Source organism: Eumetopias jubatus, unplaced genomic scaffold (assembly GCF_037043125.1).
Source record: "Eumetopias jubatus isolate StellerSeaLion01/CBP00866 unplaced genomic scaffold, mEumJub1_p1.0 scaffold_1, whole genome shotgun sequence".
NCBI lineage: Eukaryota > Metazoa > Chordata > Mammalia > Carnivora > Otariidae > Eumetopias > Eumetopias jubatus.
This window is the reverse complement of record NW_028274807.1, coordinates 392642-417662: the sequence shown is the minus strand read 5'-3', so window position 1 is coordinate 417662 and position 25021 is coordinate 392642. Positions and strand designations below refer to the sequence as shown.

General features: G+C 44.0%; 1 protein-coding gene across 3 annotated transcripts in view; it reads left to right on the top strand.

Annotated features, from left to right (window-relative positions):
- Nucleotides 1–3805: 3805 nt before the first annotated feature.
- The window catches only part of PRMT2 (protein arginine methyltransferase 2), a 35643-nt gene continuing 14427 nt past the window's right edge, over nucleotides 3806–25021 (top strand). Inside the window, exons 1-6 of one of the 3 annotated variants that reach the window (XM_088023566.1) lie at nucleotides 3806–3885; nucleotides 7121–7219; nucleotides 13609–13716; nucleotides 14604–14786; nucleotides 18632–18793; nucleotides 19770–19934. In XM_088023566.1, coding sequence (XP_087879692.1) covers nucleotides 7181–7219; nucleotides 13609–13716; nucleotides 14604–14786; nucleotides 18632–18793; nucleotides 19770–19934 — 657 coding nt within the window. In that variant the 5' untranslated portion in view covers nucleotides 3806–3885; nucleotides 7121–7180. The other 2 variants (XM_028094753.2, XM_088023563.1) reach the window with 2 other exon arrangements.

Genomic DNA, 25021 nt, shown 5'->3' with positions numbered 1-25021 from the left:
AAAGAAGAAGATAACAGGAGGGGAAGAATGAAGGGGAGTAAGTCGGAGGGGGAGATGAACCATGAGAGACGATGGACTCTGAGAAACAAACTGAGGTTTCTAGAGGGGAGGGGGGTGGGGGGATGGGTTAGCCTGGTGATGGGTATTAAAGAGGGCACATTCTGTGTGGAGCACTGGGTGTTATGCACAAACAATGAATCATGGAACACTACATCAAGAACTAATGATGTAATGTATGGTGATTAACATAACAATAAAAATTTAAAAAAAAAGAGTCTCATGCTCCTCTGACTGAGCCAGCCAGGCACCCCCTATTTATCTTTTTTAAGATTGCTGTGATCTGAGAGGAAGGCCCCCTTTGCGTTTCTAATATTGATAGTTTTCTTTTTACATTTTTTTCTCTTGATAATTCTTGCTAAAAATTTATCAATTCTATTATTTTTTTCAAAAAACCAACTTCTGTTTTTGTTAACTTGTTTTCTAGTTCACTGGTTTATTTATTTAATATTTATTTAACTTAACATTTATTTAGTTAATATTTCCTTTCTTTGACTTAGTTTGGTTTTAACTTGCTTTTCCTTTATTTTTTAATTTTAGCTTCTTAAATTGGAAGTTTAGATCACTGCTTTTAAATTTTTCTTCCATTCTTTTTTTTTTTAAGATTTTATTTGTTTATTTGAGAGAGAGAGAATGAGAGCTAGCATGAGAGGGAAGAGGGTCAGAGGGAGAAGCAGACTCCCCGCTGAGCAGGAAGCCTGATGCGGGACTCGATCCCGAGACTCCAGGATCATGACCTGAGCCGAAGGCAGTTTCTTAACCAACTGAGCCACCCAGGCGCCCATTTTTCTTCCATTCTAACATAAGCATCGAAAGCGTCAATTTCTTTCAAAACTCTGCTTTATCTGCATCCCCCAAATTTTAATATGTTTTCTAGTCCATTTGGGTTGTAATAAATGGAGTGGCTTACAAACAATACACATTTCTTTTTCACAGTTCTAGAGGCTGGAAAGGCCAAGATCATGCAATTTCAGTATCCGGTGAGGGTTTCCTGGGTCACAGACGGCCATTTTTTGTTTGTTTGGTTGGTTTTTTTTTTTGGCTGTTACCTTGCGTGGTAGAAGGGTAAGGTGTCTCTGGAGTGTCTTTTTAAGGGCACTAATCCCATTCATGAGGGTTCTGCTCTAATGATCCAATCTCCTTCCAGAGGCCCCACTTTTGAACACCATCCTATTGGGGATTAGGATTTGAATGTAAGAATTTTGGGAGACTTTCAGACGATAGCAGTATATTTTCATTAGCATTCAATTTTTAAAACACTCTCTGGTTTCTTCCTTTGACCCATGGGGTATTTATATGTATGCTGCTTAATCTTCAAATATTTGGGACTTTTTTTTTTTAAAAGATTTTATTTATTTATTTGAGAGAGAGAGAATGAGAGAGAGAGAGAGCACATCAGAGGGGATAGGGTCAGAGGGAGACGCAGACTCCCTGCCGAGCAGGGAGCCCGATGCGGGACTCGATCCTGGGACTCCAGGATCATGACCTGAGCGGAAGGCAGTCGCTTAATCAACTGAGCCACCCAGGCGCCCTATTTGGGACTTTTCTAGATTTCTTTTATTTTCTAATTTTATTTCATTATGATCAGAGAACATACACTTTAAGATTTCAAACTTTGCAATTTATTGTAACTTATTTTATGGTCCAGCATGTGGTTTATCTTGGTTAGCATTCCGTGTGGTTTTAATAATAAGGTATATTCCGCAGTTGTTTAAGATGGTTAATTAAATGATTGGTGTGATAGTGTTGTTTAGATCTATATCCTTACTGTGTACATGTTTGTCCCGTTCTGTTATCTACTAAAAGACAGATGACATTTGATGTTACTTGGTGCTTTTTTTTTTTTTAAGATTTTATTTATTTATTTGACAGAGAGAGACACAGTGAGAGCGGGAACACAAGCAGGAAGAGTGGGAGAGGGAGAAGCAGGCTTGCCGCAGAGCAGGGAGCCCGACGCCGGGCTCCATCCCAGGCCCCTGGGATCATGACCTGAGCCCAAGGCAGATGCTTAATGACTGTGCCACCCAGGCGCCCCTACCTGATGCTTTTGTACATGGAATTTTTAGCTTGCATTTTCTGTTGATTGCTACTACATTGGCCCTTCATCTAAAGACTAGGGTATTCACTTATTATTTATAGTACTTTAGTTGCAGATTATTTTGGATTATCTGCAAACACAATTATGCCATCTGTGAATAATGAATTTTACTTTTTTGAGTCTTTACACTGTCTTTCTTTTGCCTTCTCGCATTGGGGTAAGACCACCCGTACACTGCTGAATAGAAATTATGGAGGACATCCTTCTCTTCTTCCTGAATCCAGGAGAAAAGCACCTACTACTTAGCTGTTACTTGTTTTTAAATTATGTCTAAGATATTTAGATATTCCTTTCTTTTTTATTTCTAGTTTTGTGAATTTAGTGGGTGTTGTTTTATGAAATGCTTTTTTTCTGCGTCTATGTAGATGTTCATATGGTTTTTGTCCTATAATCTGAAATGTGGAAATAATGATTTTTAAATTTTAAACCATCTTTCATTCCTAGAGTAAACCACACTTGGTCATGATATGTACTCATTTTATCTTCCACTGGATTGTTTGTGCTAACATTTTATAGCAGAGTTATGCTGGTCTTGTAGAACCAGTTAGGAAGTATTGCACTTTTCTTTAATTTCCAGAATTTGTGTAGCACTGGTAGAATTTTCTTCTTGTATGGTTGGAAGCATTTACTAGTGAAGCCATCTGGGCCTGGAATATCCTTTGTAAGAAGGTTTTAAATTATAAAATCAATTCCCTTAACAAATATAGAACCATGCATCTTTCCCAAATATTCTTTTGGGAAGAATTTGTTGTGTTTTTCAAGGAATTTTTCCAATTTATGTGATTTGTCAGATTTTTGACACCGTTTCATATTATCAGTTATCTTTTAAAAATCTACAGATCCTGTACTGAATTCCTTTTTCTTTCCTCACATTGATAATTTGTTTTCCTGCTCCTTTTTTTATTGTGGTCAAATACATATAAACTTTACCACCTTCACCATTTATGAATGCACAGATCAGTGGTATTAAATAATTTCCTTCGTCTGCGACCATTGCCAACATCCACCTCCCTCTTTTCATCTTTTTTTCTTTTTTAAAGCAGGCTCCACGCCCACCATGGAGCTGACGCGGGCTCAGTCTCACCACTCAGACTGATCAAGTCCCACGCTTAACCCACTGCGCCAGCCAGGCGCCCTCCTTCCGCCTTTGAAAACAGAAGCCCCACACCCACCGCATCCATCACCTCCTTACTCCCCTCGCCCCCGGCCACCGCCACTCCACGGTTGGTTCCCAGTACTCCAGTGCTGCCGCCTGCCCACCCCGAGGCCACCCACAGTCAGGGGCTCTGACGCTATCCAGTTTCCCTTTCAACCTCCACTTCCTCCCGGTGAAATAAAAGCTTCATCACTGCCTCCACTTGTCAAGTGAAAAGAATGACAGGTCTCCCTTCACAGCAGAGAGATGGGAAGGTGCAGAAGGGAGGTCCTGCTCCAGAAGTCGGCCACTTCTGTCACCACAATGGGTTCTGTTCCCCCGGCCAGGACGGGCCCCGGGCCCAGCCGCCCAGCTCCCCCCAACCCGGGTCGGACCCCGGCCCCGCGGCGACCCCAGCGCCCGCCCGTCGCAACTGGAGGTTCAGCTCTCCCGCCCGCGCCGCGGCGGGAAGCGGAACCCGGGAAATGCGCCTGCGCGGGGCTCTCTTCCCAGGCCAGGACCTTCTCCCAGACGGGCCTGAGCGACTGCGCCTGCGTGCGGCCGAAGGCGGCGGCTCCATTCTCCGGACGAAGGGGCGAGTACAGACTGCGCAGACGTGGGGAGGGGGGCCCAGGGAGGGGCTCCGTCCGCGGCCGGCCTGCGCGGACTGCGCCTGCGCGAGCCGAGGGCGGCGGCTTGGGCTGCTGGTAGGCGCCGTCCGCCTCTCCGCACCCGCGGTGTGGACGCAGAACTCAGCGGAGAAAGGCGGCCGAGGTAGGTTTCCCGTGGGCAGCTCGGGCGGCTGGACCGCACTGAGGCAGGACGTGCCAAGTGAGTCTTTTCCGGGCGTGTGCGTCAGTGGGTCGACCGAGGCCGCTGCCCCCTGAAGACCCCCAGCCTTCCCGGCTGCGTACTGGGCGCTCCAGCGGCTGACCGCAGGCTGGCCGACGGCAGCGCCACGCCCCTTCCTCCGAGCCACGCCCACCGCCCCCGCTTCCTTCCCCCCCACCGCGCACCACGCCCTGCCCCGCCGCGCCTCTCTCCGCAGCCACGCCTTCTCAGAGCCGCGCCCACCTCCCTTCCGGGGGCGCGGGGCCCTCCGAGCCCCGTCCGTTTCCGCCTTAGCCCGGGTCCTGCTCCTGCGTCGGAGCCCTCCGGCGCCCCCCGCCCATCCCTTCTCCTCCCACCCCACTCATTGCCGTTGGCCGCTAGTCTCGGGGATCCTCGGTCCTCTCCCCCCACCGCCTGGTCCGCCGACCCGGCCCGGCCTGCTCAGCCAGGCCCCGCCCCACCCTGCTCTAGCCCCCCTCCTTCAACCCAGCCCCGTGCGGGCTCCATCCCACCTTGGCCCCAGTGCCAGGGTTTGCCAATGAAAATGCAGTGTGTATATAAGTGTTTGTTGCTAACCTTAAAAAAAAAAAAAAAAAAGAAAGAAACCCTGCTGGTTGTTTTAGCAGCAAAAATGGGTTTATTTAAGAATGGCATAGAATTACAGTCCAGGATAAGGAAGCTAAGGCTGGGAGCTGGAAGTGTAGTGGCTTCTTGTTGGCTGGGCTGTTGCCGGGGCAGGAGGAAGCCCTTTCTTCTGCTGCAGGAGTGAAGTAGTTATCCACTGCAAGGCCTGCCTCTCTCTGCTGGGCGTGCAGGTGGCTCCCCTTGCTGGCCTCCCAGGTCCATTCTAAACAAGGTCTCTCCTATTAATTTTTACGCTCTAATTACAAATGTCACAAAAATAAGTATTAAGTCATGATAAGTGAAGCATGCATTTTAAACAAAGAATTGTTACGTAATAAAAAACATTCATCTTGGAGCATAGTATGGATTACACTGCCACTGGGAAAAAATGAGAACTGAGAATGAGAAGGAAAACCCTCTGCAAGATGTAGAACTTGGTTCCTGTTAGTGGAAACACTTGAAGTCCCCAGATGGTGTTGACCTTGAAAATAAAACAGCCAGCTATTTTACCCGCAAATTGGGTTTGTTCAGAAATGACAGGAGTTGCAATTTCAGACGTGCAAAACTAAAGGCAAGTCTGGCGAATGTAGGAGAGGAGGGTTACTTTACAGAGAAAAAGGAGGAAGGTGGGAGGAGCTGCTTTGAAGGAAAACCCATTCGAGGATAGTGAGTGTGGGGTGGCGACAACCTCCCATTGGCTGGGCTGTGACACTGTGACAGTCTGCCATTGGCTGGGCTGTGACACTGTGACAGTCTGCCATTGGCCGGGCTGTGACACTGTGACACGGTCTGCCATTGGCTGGGCTGTGACACTGTGACAGTCTGCCATTGGCCTGGCTGTGACACTGTGACAGTCTCCTATTGGCTGGGCTTTGAAACTGTGACAACCTCCCATTGGCCGGGCTGTGACACTGTGACAGGGTCTGCCATTGGCCGGGATGTGACACTGTGACAGGCTCCCATTGGCCGGGCTGTGACACTGTGACAACCTCCCATTGGCCGGGCTGTGACACTGTGACAGTCTCCCATTGGCCGGGGCTTTGACGCTATGACAGGCTCCCATCGGCCGGATTGTGATGCTGTGACAGTCTCCCATTGGCCGGGCTGTGACGCTGTGACAGTCTCCCATTGGTCAGGTTGTGACAGGGTGACAGTCTCCCATTGGCCGGGCTGTGATGCTATGACAGTCTCCCATTGGCTGGGCTGTGATGGTCCCTATTGGCCGGGCTATGACACTGAGACAGTCTCCCATTGGCCAGGCTGTGATGCTGCGACGGTCTCCCATTGCCCGGGCTGTGACGCTGTGACGGTCTCCCATTGGCAGGGCTGTGACATTGTGACAGTCTCCCATTGGCCAGGCTGTGATGGTCTCCCATTGGCTGGGTTGTGACACTGTGACAGGCTCCCATTGGCCGGGCTGTCATGCTGTGACAGGCTTCCATTGGCCGGGCTGTGATGCTATGAGAGTCTCCTGGTGGCTGGACTGTGACGCTATGAGAGTCTCCCATTGGCCAGGGCTGTGACGCTCTCCCATTGGCTAGGGCTGTGATGCTGTGACAGTCTCCCATTGGCCGGGCTGTGACACTATGACAGTCTCCCATTGGCCGGGCTGTTACGCTATGACAGTCTCCCATTGGCCGGGCTCTTACGCTATGACAGCCTCCCATTGGCCGGGCTGTTACGCTATGACAGCCTCCCATTGGCTGGGCCGTGATGGTCCCTATTGGCCGGTCTGTGACACTGTGACAGCCTCTCTGGCTGGGCTGTGATGCTGTGACAGGCTCCCTTTAGCCGGGCTGTGACGCTGTGATGGTCTCCCAGTGGCCAGCTGTGACAGTGTGACAGTCTCTCTGGCCGGGCTGTGAAGGTCTCCCGTTGGCTGGGCTGTTGCCTGGGTAGGAGATCTTCCTCCTGCTATGGTGGTAAAATGAGCTTTCTCCTGTTGGGTCTGTAAGCGGTGTGTGGGGGTGAGCGCTCCCCCTGCTGGCCTCCTGACTCCATTTCAAATGAGGTTTCCTTTATTTTCACAGCAGGGAATTTCAGTTGGAGTGAATCAGTTGGAGTTATCAGGGTTCTAAGAAAAGATTTGACATTGATTTGTTGTTTTAAATCAACCCAGTAATCTAACAGAAACTCACAGTGTTCATTCAGTAAATAAGATCAGCACCTTTGCAGACTAGTGAAGAAAACATACTATTAGGACTCAAATTTTAAATGCTTTCCATTGTTTCTGTAAAGAATTGTATTTATAAATTTGATTTCTATTTCGTTCTTTAAACACCCGTTTTACTTCCATTTGACATAGGATCTTTACCAGGACCGTAGAAGTGAAGCGAATGTAACAAAGTATTTTCTCACTCTCTTTTTAAAAGTAGAAATGGAGGGGAAAATGAAGTATTAAAAGTGGCAGCGATGCGGCAGATCCTAAGAGAACCATGGCAACATCAGGTGACTGCCCCCGAGGTGAACTGCAGGTAATTTCAGCTCTGGTGTGTAAGAATGTGTGTGTAAGGACCACAGACATTGCGGAGAGCATGGTTCCGCCGCCAGTCGTGGGCCCCGTAGATGGAAGAAATGCAGTGTTTGTAAGGATTCCACGTGACATTCTGAATTGGGTTGTAAACACCTGCCTTGACTCTACCTTTGGTACTGAACTGCTGAAGCACGTACACTGTTTTAGTTGTTTAATAAAGTCCCAGGCTGGACACATTAGAAATGATTGACTTATTCATACTTTTTTTCTGCCTGGGACACACACATCTAGTTTCATTCAAGCTATTAATAAAAAAAAAAAATGACTCTAAATTTCAAGGAATGTTGATTATATAAAATTAAAAAGCAGATGAAAACTCTAACAAATAACGTTTTTTAAAAAATCAAACATTTTCATATCTGTGATGTCAGTGTTAACATTTCTTTTTTTCTCTGTCCTTCCAATGGTTGTTGTAATTTCATTTGAGTTTTTATACATAGGAATTTGATTCATAGTTGGGTCATTTCACTAATCTGTTTCTTAAAATTAATCATAAAACTTTTAAATTCTGTGGATGCCCTGTTCTTTTGAGAAATTTAAAACATATTGGCATATTTACAGAATAATGTAAATATCAAGTCCATACCACAGAGAAGTGACAACTTGTTAACATTTTGTAGTATTTGCTTTAGAATGTATATGTATATACAGAGGTGTACATATTCTGAAGGAAACCATAGGTAAAGTTTGCTCCCTAACCCCAGCCCCATTCTTCTTCCTCTGTTTCCTCAGGCAAATACTACTGTGAATTATGAATTGATCTTTGTACTTCTGCACCATTCTTTATGCTTTTATACCTAATATAGGCATCTTTGAACAGTATATGGTATTGTTTTGTGCACTTTTAAAATTTGTCTAAGTGGCATCATATTCTGTGTCATCTGCAACTTGCCTTTTCCGAGTGTTGCTTTGGGGGGTTTGCCCTTGATGTGTGTGTAGAACTAGTTCAGTCCTACAGGACGCTTCTGCAGTGTGCTCCTTGTATGGATGTCCCCTTGTATGGATGGTCTGTTGCAGTCTTACTGCTGTAGAGTAGGTGTACACCACATTTTATTTATTTCCCTTTTGTTGGACACTTAATGTTGTTTCCGGTTTTTCTCTGTTTCAAATGGTGCTGCAGTGAATATTCTTCTACACGTCTCCTTGAGCTTATGTGCTCTGGGGTGTATACCTAGTAATGGCACTGCAGGGTGGAAGGGTGGCATAGTTTCAGTTTTACTAGGTAATGAGCAATTGTTCTCCCGTTTGTGGGTCTGCCAGTAGCCCACAGGGTACTTGCTAACACTTGAGAGCATCAGATTCTTTTTTTTCTAAGTATGTAAATTCAGTTTAGTTAACATATACTATACTATTGGTTTCAGAGGTAGAGGTCAGTGATTCATCAGTTGCATACAACACCCAGTGCTCATTCCATCACGTGCCCTCCTTCATGCCCGTCACCCAGTTGCCCCACCCCCCGCCCCTCCAGCAACCCTCAGTTTGTTCCCTAGGGTTAAGAGTCTCTTACGGTTTGTCTCTCTCTCTGTTTTTATTTTATTTTACTCTTCCTTCCCTTCCCCTCTGTTTCTCTGTTTTGTTTCTTAAATTCCACATATGAGTAAAATCATACGGTATTTGTCTTTCTCTGATTGACTTATTACACTTAGCATAATACCCTCTAGTTCCATCCGCTTTGTTGCAAATGGTAAGATTTTATTCTTTTTTGATGATAATATTCCACTGTATATGTATTCCATTGTTTATATGAACCACATCTTCTTTATCCATTCATGTGTCGATGGACATCTGGGCTCTTTCCGTAGTTTGGCTGTTGTGGACATTGCTGCTAGAAACATCGGGGTGCAGGTGCCCCTTTGGATCCCTACATTGGTATCTTTGGGGTAAATACCTAGTAGTGCAGTTGCTGGGTGGTAGGGTAGGAGAACATCAGACTTCTAAAATTTGCTCAGTCTGATAAGTTAGAAGTGGTATCTTGTTATTTTACTTTTTTCAATTACTTGTGAGTTAGTCATGGTAGTATTTCAGTAATATTTGTTTATCCTGTTAATTGTGTCCATCATTACAAAAGAGATCCCTGATACAGTTTGTGTTTTGTTTCTCCTTTCCTCTTGATCTATCTTTTAAGGGGTTTTACCAGTTTTATCTTTTCAAAGAACTGGTTTTGTCTTTGTTGACTTTCTCTTTGTTTATCTGCTTTCTATTTTATTGATTTCTGCTTTTATCTTTATTTCTCTTATTCTCTGTTTGGGTTTAATTTTCTCTTTTTATAGCATCTTGTGATGGAAGTTTGCATCACTGACTTAAACCTTTCTTCTCTAGTATATGTTTTTAAAGCCATAATTTTTCCTCTGATCATCAGTTTGCTGTGCCTCACACAGTTAAATACATTGTATTTTCATTGTTGATCAGTTAAAATACTTTATAATATGTCACAATGGAAATTAGAAAATTTCTGGGCTATTCAGAAGTGTGCTGCCTATTTCTGGACATTTAGGAATTTTTATTCATCTTTTTGTTATTTAATTTTGGTTTGATTATGTTTGGTCAGAAAATATACTCTGTAAAATTTCAGTCTTTGGAAATTTATTCAGGCCTGCTTTGTGACCTAGTCAGGTGGACTGTTTTGGTGAATGTCCCACATGCACCTGAAAGAATATGTTTTCTGTGGTTGGTGGTTTTCTATAAATGTCATTAAGGTCAAATGGGTTATTAGTATTGTTCCAATATTTGTGTTCTTTATGACTTATTGCCCATTTGTTGTGTAATTATTGAGAGAGATGAGCTTCAAAAATTTCCACTATGGGTGTGCCTGGGTTGCTCAGTCAGTTAAGTGTCCGACTCTTGGTTTTGGCTCAGGTCATGATCTCAGGGTCATGGGATCGAGCCTCCTGTCAGGCTCTGTGCTCAGCAGCAGGGAGTCTGCTTGGGATTCTCTCCCTCTGCCCCTCCCTGCAATCGCCCAGGCACCTGCTCTCTGCCTCTAAAATAAATAAATAAATCTTCAAAGAGATTTCTACTATGATTGTGGATTTGTCTTTTTTTTTTTTAATTTCCTTTTGAATCTATCACTTTTTGCTTCATATATTTTGAATCTGTTATTTGGCACATACATTTAGGATACTTTTTACTTTCTAGACTAATTGACTTTTATTTTTAGGAAATCTCTTTTTACCTATGGTACTATTTCTTGCCTTGCGTCTGTTTTGTCTTATATTAATATAGCTGTACCAGCTTGCATGGTACACATACACCTATATTTTGAATCTAAGACCTTATATTTAAAATGTTCTTGTAAAGAACCTGTAGGTGTGTCATTTTTTTTTTTTTACTGTCAGGTAATTTCTGCTCTTTAATTGGAGTATTTAGTCCATTAACATTTCACATAGTGACTAATATGGTTGAGTTGAACATCTTGCTGTTTGTTTTCTATTTCTTCTTGGTACCTTTCTCCAGTCTTGCCTCCTTTTGGATTAATGAAATATTATTTATAATTCCACATTATTTCCTCTGTTGGCTTTTCACCTGTATCTTTCACTAATATTTTAGCGGCTACCAAGAAATTGTGATATGCATCTTTAACCTATATCCCAGTCTTTTTTTTTGACCACTTCACAATTAAGACTCCTCCAAATTAGTTCCATTTACTAGCCCCCAGTTTTGTGCTATTTGGGCTACTGATGTATCATATTTTACTTCTATATGTGTCGTAAACCCCACAATAAATTGTTATCTCCTTATACTATTAAAAGTCTTTCTTATAGAGTGTAAGAAATAGTCTTGTTTCCCCACATACTTACCTTTTCTGGTGTCTCTACACCTTATCACTCTGGCAAAAATTAAAGACCATCATAATGCCTGTTGCTGGTGAGTATTCATCAGAGGGTACTCTCAGCTTTGCTGGTGAAGTGTGGAGTGCTACACCCTTTATGGAAAGAATCTGGCAAATGTGTGAATGAAAACCATGCTTATTTTTCAGCCCTGGTGATCTATCTCATAGAAATAAAATGTCATTACATAAGGATAAATGTGTATAAATGTTGTGGCCGCATTGTGGTAGAAAACGGGACACCAAGAGAAAGTCCATTACTCAAGAATGACTGAAGAATCAGGAAGAATTCCTACTGTGGAATATTATACGGTCATTGAAAATTATAAGTTAGAGTTCTAAGAATTGGGGAGTTTTTCACAAGCTATTATGTGAGTAAAAAAAGCAATGTAAAAAGAAGAGTTTGTGACATCCTTCACCAAAAACTATATCTGAAGAACACCTGTGCATGTGTGTGAGTGCGTGTGTGCATGTGTGTGACTCGAGTGTGGAGAAGGCGGGAAAGGCATCCACCAGGTGAGGACTAGGGACTGGTGAGAGGGTGAAGATGTGGCTGGAGCAGGGACAGGGGACGGAGGGCAAGCTAAAAAGAAAATGGTACTGCATAAAACTAATCATCTTACTCTAGTAGGAAAATGTGCAAAGGACACAAATGGTCAACTGACAAAAAAGATGACCAATAAATACTTGAGAAACATGTCTGCCTCACCAGTAATTAAAGACAAATGGAACTAACAAAGACAGTGTTTCTGCCTCAGAGTGGCAGAGGTTTGAGTGACGATGCATGCCCACTGTTGATCAGGGTGTGGGAAAATCATTCCCATTATTCGCATGTAGGTCTGAGGAACCATCTTTCTGGAGAGCATTTGGTGATGACGTTAAAAGTTATAAAAGTACACGGTGTCTTAATCTGCCATTTTCCCATTCAGGAATTTATTCTAAGAAAATTGTAATGGATAGACAAAATGACATATGTTTAAGAAAGTTCGTCTTAACATAATTTGTAATTGTATAGACTGGAACAGTTTAAGGGAACAAAACTAGGAGATTGGATAAATAAGTTATGATTCATAGAATGGAATGCTATCAGATGTTAGCCATGTAGTATTTGGAAGTAATTTAATAAAGAGGAAAAATGGTCAGAATTTAATAAGTGGGTGTTATACACAACTAATGAATCATTGAACACAACATCAAAAACTAATGATGTACTCTATGTTGGCTAATTGAACTTAATAAAAAAAGAATTTAATAAGTGGGAAACATATCACGAGGCAGAATTTCATGATCCCAATAAACACCCTGATGCACACGCTATATGTACACTTTAAAAGAAGCCTGGGGACGCCTCGGTGGCTCAGTCAGTTGAGCATCCAACTCTTGGTTTCGGCTCAGGTCATGATCTCAGGGTCGTGAGATCGACCCCACGTTGGCCTCTGTGCTCAGCAGGGAGTCTGCTTGAAATTCTCTCTCTGCCCCTCCTCCCACACATGAGTGCTCTTTCTCTCTCTCAAAATAAATAAATCTTAAAAATAAACCAGAGGGACACCTGGGTGGCTCAGTCAGTGAAGCGTCTGCCTTCTGCTTAGGTCAGGGTCCTGGGGTCCTGGGATTGAGTCCCGCATCGGGCTCCTTGCTCAGCGGGGAGCCTGCTTCTCCCTCTGCCCCTCCCCCTGCTTGTGCTCTCTTGCTCTGACAAATGAAGAAATAAAATCTTAAAAAAAATAAAGCCTGAAAAAATATAAATGTTAATGTGTTAACCATCATTATTTCTGACCAGTGGGCGAGATTACGGATGGTTTTAATTTTCCTCTGTGTACACTTGTGCCTCACACATTTTCCAAAGAACATGAATTATGTTCAAATTTAGGAAACTTTGTTAAAAATGTATATGTTGGGACGGGGTTGCTTCATTGAACTGGAACATGTGTTTGGAGGTTCTGCCACCTCCAGTGGACATCTTTCAGACAAGCCTATTCGGATAGAAAGTGTAGACTGGGCAATGTGTGGGATCGGGCTCCCCTTCTGGGTCCTGAGCAGCCTGTGTGAGCAGCAGTGTGGTCCAGGTCAGGCCATGAGGGTCGTGCCCAGTCACTAGCACCTTCCAGGAGCCTGCCCAGCTCAGTCCTTGGGTCTGACGAGGTCCCGAGAGCGTGAGGCCCAGAAACAGGTCTTCTTTCTCTTGGGGTCGGTCACAACTTTCAGAAGGAGTTGCTGGTGATCAGGGTCCGTCACCAAGTAGACACTAAAAGTGCCTCTTTTCTTATTTGATGATCTTCTTAGGATGCAAATAATTTTGTACTAGAGACAAACAGTAAAGGTGGAGTGAGGGTGCGATCCCTCGATCCTGCTAGTGAAGATGACCCAAATTGTATGATTAAACCTGGTCACATGAATCTTCATTTGAAACCATCCTAATAACCTGCAGCCTTTGGTTATTAGGATGGACAGAGAGGGAAAGAAGCCCCATAGTCATCCGCTGTTCTTTCCTTGGCTTTGAGCAGGAGGGAGAAGATCATGTGGAGTGTGGTGACCAGGAGCATCTCCAGGAGGGTGTGCACCCGGAAGAGTTTGTGGCCATTGCAGACTATTCTGCCACTGACCAGACGCAGGTAACCCTACGCACTTGCTCACATGCAGGGGCCGTGGGCCTTGGGTCCGTGTTTTATGGATTCGGCCAAATGTCATGCTAAATGACAGAATTAGATAGAAATTTTGAAGAAGTCATACCAAAGTTAAGAAGTGCTCAGATGTTTAGAGCCAGATGAGACCTGTGAGGGACCCTTCTCTTCCCAGCCTAACAAATTGTGATGCCAAGCCTGAGGTGAAAGATACGGGGGTAAGGAATGAGGGAAGGAAGCACCTGCTCCAGTTTCTTTTAGGAAACCTTGACTTAGAACCTAGTCTAGTTAATGAAAAATAAGGCTATAAAATAGAAGTGTTGGCTTGAGGGGTGCCTGGGTGGCTCAGATGGTTAAGCATCTGCCTCTTGATTTCAGCTCAGGTCATGATCTCAGGGTTGTGAAATCAAGTCCCGCATTGGGCTCTGTGCTCAGTGCTCAGTGGAGAGTCTGCTGGAGGTTCTCTCTCCCTCCCCCCCTGCCCTTCCCTGCCACTCACACTCTCTCTCTCAAATAAATAAATCTTGAAAAAAACATTGACTTGAATGTAGCTTTTTCTACTCCAGTAAATGAATCAGCTATCACATAACAGTTACAGTGAAGAGGCTGTAGAGAAATTCTGCCTTAAGCCATTCAAACATGTTTACTCTTTCCTTTAAAAAATATCAGTTAAGCTGTGCTTTTCTTTCATGTAGATGTTCCACAAAAGTCTCTAAGTCTTGGTATCATTTTCAGAAATTGTATAATTACCCATTGAGTCCTTTTTGAAATAGCTGTGATTTGGGCCCCAATGATGGGGGATTTATCACTGAGCCACAGTTGAAATACCAACTACAGGTTTTTCTTGAATTTTGACTTCTGTGTATGTTTTTTTCCAGCTCAGCTTTTTGAGAGGAGAAAAAATTCTCATCCTGAGACAGACAACTGCTGATTGGTGGTGGGGCGAGCGAGCAGGCTGCTGTGGGTACATACCTGCGAACCACCTTGGGAAGCACCTGGAGGAGTGTGACCCTGAAGACACATGGCAGGATGAAGAGTACTTCGGCAGCTACGGAACCCTGGTACTGCTGGAACCACTGAGGTGGTGGTTCCTTGTCTCTGGTTTAAAGTTAGCTTCAGCTGGGCTGCTTCTCTTCATGGTTTAGAGCAGGATTTGCAGACTTTTTCTTTGGCTCAACAGGCCGTGTGGCTACGCATCTCTGCCAGTGTAGTGCAAGAGCGGCCATAAAACCATAAAAAAATGAGCATGGCATGTTCTTTTGATTTAAAAAAAAACGATTAAAAACTGTAAAAGCCATTCTTTGCTTGCAGGCCCTACAAAAGCAGGTGGTGGGCTGGATTGGCACATGGTGGTTTAAAGATGTTATCTGAGCAATGGGATTATGAACTTTTCTCAGCATTTAAAATAGTAACATTTTATCTTAAATACAAAAACGTTACACAAGTCAAAAATAATACCTCTAAATAACTAGCTTGTTAGTTTTTTGTTTTTTTTTACCCAATTTGAATGAAGACCTATAACCTTATGGTCCAGACAGCCCCTGTTTATATTTTAAAGCTAGATAAAAATAGATGCATGCAGAATAAACATTGCAGACATAATGTTGAGTGAAATAAGCAAGACATCAAAGAGTAACTTTTGGTTCAGTTATATCAAGTTAAAAAGCAGTGTTAAAAGACGTTGTTTATGAGGCAGGTGATCAGGGAGCTGGTTCCTCCGAGAATCAGGATGGTGGTTCCTGTTACCAGGGGGTCTGTGATGGTGTCAACCTTAAAAATTAAATAACTGTCATACCAGCAAAACGTGCTTATTCAGGAAGAGCAGAGGAACTGCAACCGAGGACAAGCGCCCTGTGGGGCACCACGGGCCAGTCTGGAGAACCGAGGCCAGGAGGCTCTTTATAGAGGAGGCGGGAGTGGGCGGGGCTGTGTGGAACGGAAGCCCTTTGGAGGGGGGCGGCGGCTTCTCATTGGCTGAGTGTGGCAGTTTCTCATTGGCTGGGCTGTTGCTAGGCCCGGAGAAAATCTTCCTCCTGCTGGGTTAGTAAAGTAGGCTGCTTCCTCTGGAGTCTGCCATGGTGGAGTGCTAGTGCTGAGCCTGCCCACCCCGGGGCATCCCCTGTCCATTTTAAGGGAGGTGTTCTTTTCTGGCTTTCCTATCCGTGAGGCTGGGGTGGGAAGGTTTGGGTGCTGGCGAGTGTTCTGGTGTGGTTGCACGAGTGTTTGCTATATAACTATATTGACAAACTGTAAGCACTTTTTAGGTAGGTATGTCCTGTTTCACAGTTAGACATGTTACAGTAAATGAAAAGCCCCTGATGTATGTTCATGATTAGAGCTTTCAAACTGTTAAGAAAGAGTATTTTGTTGATTTTAAAAGGACCCTATTGGTGATTTGCTTATTTAACAGCTTTTTGCTATGTTGCCCCACGACAAGCCGTGCTGTAATGGGTTCCCTCTTACAGGAATCTTTAAACTTCTGCTAGACTTTCTGTTGGATAAATGTGTAGGGTGTGTGTATGTATTTTTTTTACTTTGGTGGGTCTTGCCAATTCTGCCAGTCTGCAGAAAGATTGGCTGACTGTACGCCACCAATGTAGGTGAGTGCTCATTTCACAACCGCACATCTCCAAAACCAAAGATTTCTCATCTTAAAGGTGAAATGTGGTGTCTCTTAATTTTGATTTCCATTTTTTAAAGTCAGATTGGTCATCTATATTTTGTTGGCCTTTTCTTTTTCTTCTTTTTTTGGTAAACTTTCGTGTAATTTGCTCATTTTTCTTTTTATTTCTCTCAATTTATATGTTAAATCAGCAAGTTAGCCTGTGCTTATGGTACATATTACACTTAACCACTCGCCTCTCTTTTTTCCCATGGAACGTTTTACCTTTCTGTGGTCTAATTTGTCCTTTTTGTCTTTGTGACTTCTGGGTTTTGTGTCCTACCTTGAAGACCTTTTTCTCTCCAAGATTATAAATGTCTACACTTTCTTTTAGTACTTTTGTGACCCCATTTTTAACAGTGAAATATTTAAATCAGTCTGGAGTTTACTAGTTGTAAAGAATAAGGTAAAATTACAACTTAATTTCCCCACAAATACCCAGCTGTTCCAGCATCAGTTATTCAGTGAGCCTCCTTTTCCTGATTACTTGAAATGCACGTTTGTTGTATGTTAAATTTCTATGGTCTAGTTCTGTAATCTCTGTTTCATTGATCTGTTCTTTTCTTCTGTCATTCCAGATGCTTTTCATTATTGGAGATTTTAAATATCTGGGGGAGCTGGGCCTCTAGCAGTCCTCCTACTTTTTAGTACTTTGATGGCTAGGCCGGTCTGTTTAATTTTTTGAAGCTAATTTTATTATCGTTTGCTATTCACCCTTCCCCATGCCAGATTGGCTGGCATTTTAATTGGTATTGCATGGAAAGTCTCCATTAATTTAGGGAGAAGTGACATGATGGTAACATCACACTGACTGTCCCCATTTCTTCAGCCTTGTTTTTGACCATATAGGGTGCTGTATCTTTCTTGTTAAATCTATTCCTATTCCTAAATATTCTTTTGTGTATTATTATTATAAGTGGTTGGGTGCAGTGTTCTATAAATATCAGATTAAGTTGGTTTTGATAGTATTGTTCAAGTCTATGTCCTTACTGATTTTTTTTCTACTTCTCTATCAGTTACTGAGAGAAGGGTGTTGGAGTCTCTGACCATAATTGTGAATTTGTCTATTTCTTGTTGCATTTTTTTTGCTTTTTGCTTTGTATATTTTGAAGCTTTGTTACTCGGTTCAAAACTATTTAGAATTATGTCCTTTAGCTGAAGTGATTCTGGTGTCACTATGACCTCACCCTCTTTGTTGCGGGGAATATTCTTTGATCTGAAGTGTATTTTGGGTGATGATAATGACACCACCCAACTTTCTTCCCCTGACGTCAGCACCATACAGCTTAGCACCGTAGTTCTGACTTTCTATTTAGGTGGACTACTCCAGGCGGGATGGCTGAGTCCTGATTGTGTCCACTCTGATCCTCAGTCTCTTTGTTTCTCAGTGCTCAGTGTCTCTGTGCGGAGCCACGATGGGCTCGTGAAGGCCCTTTCCAGACTTCCTGTCTGTGCTGACCTGGTCTGGGTAGCTTCAGTGGCTACCTCGCAGCTGCGCTGTGTGCACACTGGGTTTTGTGCAGCTTGAGACCTGAGGCGTGGGGCATGGGGGACGGTGCTCTGGGTGCAGCCCTTCTGGGCTCTGACTTCCACCCGTGGTTTCAGGAACCATTTGGAGGAGCCTTTCTCTGTTTCTCTGGGGAGTAGCATGATTCCCATGGGGTGTTACGTTATCTTGGGTTGCATGTGTTTTCCTCCCTCTGGACATGGCTGGGGGCCTTGAGCTCACCCCCTGAGGGTCAGCGGGGTTGTCACGTCCCCCCAGAGCTATAGTTCCATGTGGGGTCTGTGTGCCTCCTCTAGCATCTCTCCTGGTGGCTTGTCCACATTCTCTCTTGGTGGATACTTGGCCAAGTTGTACCTGATGGGGAATTTGGTGGTTGCTCCTGTCTCAGGTGGGAACAGTGGTCAGGAGGGCAATGTCTGCGCCACCTCCCGAGTGGTCCACCCCTGCCTCTCTGCTCATCTGGCTCTTGGGGAGGTGCAGGGAGAAGCTATAGGCAGGATCACACTGAACTGGAAGGATTCCAGAAACTTCCATTTCATTCCTTCACTGTTGTATTTTTATCTACTGGCATATTTAGGTCTTTTGATTTTTGTGTCTTTTTCTCTTTGGTGCTCATGCTTTTAGGCGTGGTATGGTGGGATCAAGGGGGTTAGCTCACTCTCTGATCTTCCTTTTTAAACCAGAGCTCAGCACAGCTCAGATTATAAGCAATGATTCCTAATGTGCATTTCCTCTAGAAACTTCACTTGGAAATGTTGGCAGACCAGCCACGAACCACTAAATACCACAACGTTATCCTGCAGAATAAAGAATCCCTGAAAGATAAAGTGATTCTGGACGTTGGCTGTGGAACTGGGATTATCAGCCTCTTTTGTGCACATTATGCACAGCCCAAAGCCGTGAGTAAGACACAGCTGCCCCTTCAGCAGCTTCGAGCTGAGTCTTGGTGAAGTGTCATCCGTGTGCAAAGGCATCATGTCGGTGAAACGGGCAGTGCGTTCTTGCATCCTGAGCCTGTCAGGGGTCATGATCTCGCTTAATGAGTCACAAACAGCACAGAGTAGAATAGAAAATATCTGAGTGAGTTGCATGTGGTGGGATATTTTTTATAAAATGTTTATTTCAGTTAGAGAAACACATGTATCACTGTGTTGGGGCTGGGCCACTTGTGTAGATCACTGTCCAAGTGTTATCCCTGCACCGAGCAGGGACCACCTGGTAGGGACAGAACAGACCACTCTCTATGACCCACGTTGGGGTCCTTCTTCCTCTTCCCTTCAAACATGTGTGGGGCCTGCAGAGTTGAAGGGTCATGATGGCCCCTGACACAGGTGGATGAAACTCCTAGTTCATAAGGGAAACTGCAGGACAGTGGTCACTGGCGTTCAGATGCCGTCAGAACCAAGACATAGCACTCAGGACCTTCCTCTGACAACCTGGGCTTGAAATTGCCTCAGCCACCGGTATCCCAAGTGTCGGATTGTTCTCAGGCCCGTGCTGGGAACCTCCGGCGTCAGTGACGGGGTATGTGGCTGTGTGTATGGGAGCCGGGCCACTGGGTCTGACCCATTAGGGCCCCTGCGATGGATGCCCAGCATGCATGCAGAAGCTTCTTTGCACCAGCAGCCCCTTGTCTGTGTTAGGCAGAAGGTGGAGTTAAGATTGGGGGTAGCTCCCTTGTCAGGGCTCCCTCCGTCTGTTGAAAGTCGCACAGTGTGGCCCAGCTGCTGTCCCGGCTGTCCAGCACACTCCCTTCCTTCTGTCCCTGTTTCCTCTGAGGCTGGTTCTGACTTGGCTGGAGCCACAGGCCCCGGGAGAGCAGATGACAGGCTGCTTTGTGGGTGGGATGCACACTGACGGTCCTGTGATGTGCAGGTGTATGCGGTGGAGGCCAGCGAGATGGCCCAGCACACAGGGCAGCTGGTCATGCAGAATGGCTTTGCCGACATCATCACCGTGTTCCAGCAGAAGGTGGAGGATGTGGTGCTGCCGGAGAAGGTGGACGTGCTGGTATCCGAGTGGATGGGGACCTGCCTGCTGGTAAGGGGCGCTGGGGCACACGGGATGGCCGTGGAAGTGCAGATTCCGGGGGGGGGGTGTGCACTGGGTTCAGGCTCTTGTGAGCAGAACATCTTGGGGAAAGCCGGGGCTGTCGCGCTCAGTGAAACCACCTGGTGCTTCTCCTGGCGCTGACTTCTGTTTAGCACGGGGCGGCCGTGAGGCCATAACGTCCCACCGTCTGTGACGTGGACGGACCTTGAAGGCGTTATGCTAAGTGAAGTAAGACAGACAGGGAGGGACATGTGGTATGATCTCACTTATGTGTGGAATCTAAAGACAGCAACACAAGACTCACCCACCACACTCCTAGGAGAGGGATCACATTTGTGGTTAGTGGGGCGGGTGGGGGGCAGAACGGGCGGACTGTGGTCACAGGGTAGACTTCCGGTGCGGACAGGTGAGCACGGGGCCCGTCATGTACAGTGTGGTGACGACAGCTCGCCCTGCTGTGAGATGTATGGGCCCGTCGTTACCAGAGCACCCTTGACCCTCGAGCAACGTGGGTTTGAACCATGTGGACATGGGACTTACAAGGGGGATTTTTTTGATAAGTATAGGACAGTCCTGTAAGTGTATTTCCTTTATGATTTTAACATTTTCTTTTCTCTAGCTTGCTTTATCGTAAGAACACAGTACACAATACAAATAACATAAGGTACATGTTGATTGTTCATGTTCTTATTAAGGTTTTAGGTCACCAGTAGCTTATTAGTAATCAAGTTTTGGGGAGTCAAAGGTTATATGTGGATTTCGACTGCATGGAGAGTCAGTGCCCTAATCCCTGCTTGTTCCAAGGTCAGCCATAGATCTAAGACGTTTTATCACATGGCGAAGTTTTTATCTTTTTAATGTGTCAATATAAGGTGATAGATATTAACTAAACCTATTGTGGTAATCATTTCACAGTATATATAAACCAAATCACCATGCTGCACACCTTAAACTTGTAATAATCTTAGAGAAAAAGCATTGGTTGGTGGTATTTTTGAAAAAAGCACAAAACATGTACAATATGAGTCCAGTTTTTTAAAAAAACATAGTGGGGCGTCTGGGTGGTACAGTTGGTTAAGTGTCCAACTCTTGGTTTTGGCTCAGGTTGTGATCTCAGGGTCGTGAGATTGAACCCCGTGTGGGGCTCCGTGCTGAGCTCGGAGTCTGCTTAAGACTCTCTCTCCCTCTGCCCCTCCTTACTGTGCACTCACGCTGCCTCTCTCTCAAATAAATATATTAAAAAAAAAAATCATACATAGCAATGACCTTGCTTCGGTCCCAGGTAAGATGGAGTAAGCACACTCCACCCTGCCTCCCAGTTAAAACAGCTGTAGATCCACTACATCCAAGATACAGTGTTCCATGATTCGTTGTTTGTGCGTAACGCCCAGTGCTCCACGCAGGTCCAAGACAGGGTGCAGGGAGATGCTGTTTGAGGACTTGGAAAGCACATGGAAGCAGGAGTGTTGGGAAGGAGGACCAGAGTCTGAAGTACACTGACCTGATCTCGAGTTCATTGTTATTCCTCCTCTGTCTCTCTCTCCATATGTAGCTTCAGAAACTTAGATGAAAAAGATCGATTCTTTTGAAAACTGCAAACTTCCACAACTAACTCACAATGAAGTAGATAACCTGAATAATGAAATAACTGATAAAGATATTGAACTTAGAGTTGAAAACCTTCAGAAGAGAAATCTGTAGGCCTAAATTATTTCATTGGCAAAATCTGCAAACACATTTCAGGAAGAAATAAGGCCATATCTGAACAATGTCTTTCACAAAATGGGAGAGGACAGGCTCGTCCCAGCTCATTTGGTGAGACCTGCATTACCTTAATACCAAACCCAAACCAAAAACTGCAACCTAATAACTCATGTTCATAAATGCAAAAACCCTCAAAAATACTAGCAAATGTAATCCTGCAGTTAGAATAACATTCTAACAAAGAAGAGATTAGCTTTGGAAATCCAGGCTGGTTCAGTATGGAAAAATAAGTCCATGTAATCTGTATTAACAGTCTACAAAAGAACACTCACATGACTCTATCAATTAATGCACAAAAAGTTTGGCAATATTCAAAAGTTTTTTAAATTTTTTTATTGTTATGTTAATCACCATACATTACATCATTAGTTTGTGATGTAGTGTTCCATGATTCATTGTTTGTGCATAACACCCAGTGCTCCACACAGAACGTGCCCTCCTTAATACCCATCACCAGGCTAACCCATCCCCCCACCCCCCTCCCCTCTAGAACCCTCAGTTTGTTTCTCAGAGTCCATCGTCCCTCATGGTTCATATCCCCCTCCGATTTCCCACCCTTCATTCTTCCCCTCCTGCTATCTTCTTCTTCTTTTTTTTCTTAACATATATTGCATTATTTGTTTCAGAGGTACAGATCTGTGATTCAACAGTCTTGCACAATTCACAGCACTCACCATAGCACATACCCTCCCCAATGTCTATCACCCAGCCAACCCATCCCTCCCACCCCCCCACCACTCCAGCAACCCTCAGTTTGTTTCCTGAGATTAAGAATTCCTCATATCAGTGAGGTCATATGATACATGTCTTTCTCTGATTGACTTATTTCACTCAGCATAACACCCTCCAGTTTCATCCACGTTGTTGCAAATGGCAAGATCAAATCCTTTTGATGGCTGCATAATATTCCATTGTATATATATACACCAAATCTTCTTTATCCATTCATCTGTCGATGGACATCTTGGCTCTTTCCACAGTTTGGCTGTTGTGGACATTGCTGCTATAAACTTCAGGGTGCACGTACCCCTTAGGATCCCTACATTTGTATCTTTGGGGTAAATACCCAGGAGTGTAATTGCTGGATCAAATGGTAGCTGTATTTTCAACTTTTTGAGGAACCTCCATTACTGTTTTCCAGAGTGGCTGCATCGGCTTGCGTTCCCACCAACAGTGTAGGAGGGTTCCCCTTCCTCCGCATCCCCGCCAACATCTGTCGTTTCCTGACTTGTTAATTTTAGCCATTCTGACGGGTGTGAGGTGGTATCTCATTGAGGTTTTGATTTGGATTTCCCTGATGCCGAGCGATGTTGAGCACTTTTTCATGTGTCTGTTGGCCCTTTGGATGTCTTCTTTGGAAAAATGCCTGTTCATGTCTTCTGCCCATTTCTTGATTGGATTATTTGTTCTTTGGGTGTTGAGTTTGATAAATTCTTTATAGATTTGGGATACTAGCCCTTTATCTGATATGTCATTTGCAAATATCTTCTCCCATTCTGTCGGTTGTCTTTTGGTTTTGTTGACTGTTTCTTTTGCTGTGCAAAAGCTTTTTATCTTGATGAAATCCCAATAGTTCATTTTTGCCCTTGCTGCCCTTGCCTTTGGCAATGTTTCTAGGAAGAAGTTGCTGCCGCTGAGGTCGAAGAGGTTGCTGCCTGTGTTTTCCTTTAGGATTTTGATGGACTTCTGTCTCACATTTAGGTCTTTCAATCATTTTGAGTCTATTTTTCTGTGTGGTGTAAGGAAATCGTCCAGTTTCATTCTTCTGCATGTGGCTGTCCAATTTTCCCAACACCATTTGTTGAAGAGACTGTCTTTTTGCCATTGGACATTCTTTCCTGCTTTGTCGAAGATTAATTGACCATAGAGTTGAGGGTCCATTTCTGGGCTCTCGATTCTGTTCCATTGATCTATGTGTCTGTTTTTGTGCCAGTACCATAGTGTCTTGATGATGACAGCTTTGTAATAGAGCTGGAAGTTCGGAATTGTGATGCCGCCAGCTTTTCTTTTCTTTTTCAACATTCCTCTGGCTATTTGGGGTCTTTTCTGGTTCCATACAAATTTTAGGATTATTTGTTCCATTTCTTTGAAAAAAGTGGATGGTATTTTGGTGGGGATTGCATTGAATGTGTAGATTGCTCTAGGTAGCATTGACATCTTCACAATGTTTGTTCTTCCAATCCATGAGCATGGAACGTTTTTCCATTTCTTTGTGTCTTCCTCAATTTCTTTCATGAGTATTTTATAGTTTTCTGAGTACAGATCCTTTGCCTCTTTGGTTAGATTTATTCCTAGGTATCTTCTGGTTTTGGGTGCAATTGTAAATGGGATCGACTCCTTAATTTCTCTCTCTTCTGTCTTGTTGTTGGTGTATAGGAATGCCACTGATTTCTGTGCATTGATTTTATATCCTGCCATATTACTGAATTCCTGTATGAGTTCTAGCAGTTTTGGGGTGGAGTCTTTTGGGTTTTCCACATAAAGTATCATATCATCTGCAAAGAGTGAGAGTTTGACTTCTTTGCCGATTTGGATGCCTTTGATTTCTTTTTGTTGTCTGATTGCTGTGGCTAGGACTTCTAATACTATGTTGAATAGCATTGTTGATAGTGGAGATCCCTGCCGCGTTCCTGACCTTAGGGGGAAAGCTCTCAGTTTTTCCCATTGAGAATGATATTCGCTGTGGGTTTTTCATACATGGCTTTTATGATATTGAGGTATGTACCCCCTATCCCTAGTCTGTGAAGAGCTTTGATCAAGAAAGAATGCTGTACTTTGTCAAATGCTTTTTCTGCATCTATTGAGAGGATCATATGATTCTTGTTCTTTCTTTTATTAATGTATTGTATCACGTTGATTAATTTGCGGATGTTGAACCAACCTTGCAGCCTAGGGGTAAATCCCACTTGGTCATGGTGAATAATCCTTTTAATATACTGATGGATCCTGTTGGCTAGTATTTTGGTGAGAATTTCATTGATCTGTTCTACTGTTCTTTTGGTTTCTATTTCATTGATTTCTGCTCTGATCTTGATTATTTCTCTTCTCCTGCTGGGTTTAGTCTTCATTTGCTGTTTTTTCTCTAGCTCCTTTAGGTGTAGGGTTAGGTTGTGTATTTGAGACCTTTCTTGTTTCCTGAGAAAGGCTTGTATTGCTATATACTTTCCTCTTAGGATTGCCTTTGTTGCATCCCAAAGATTTTGAACTGTTGTGTTTTCATTTTCATTTGTTTCCATGAATTTTTTAAATTCTTCTTTAATTTCCTGGTTGAGCCATTCATTATTTAGTGGGATGCTCTTTAGCCTCCATGT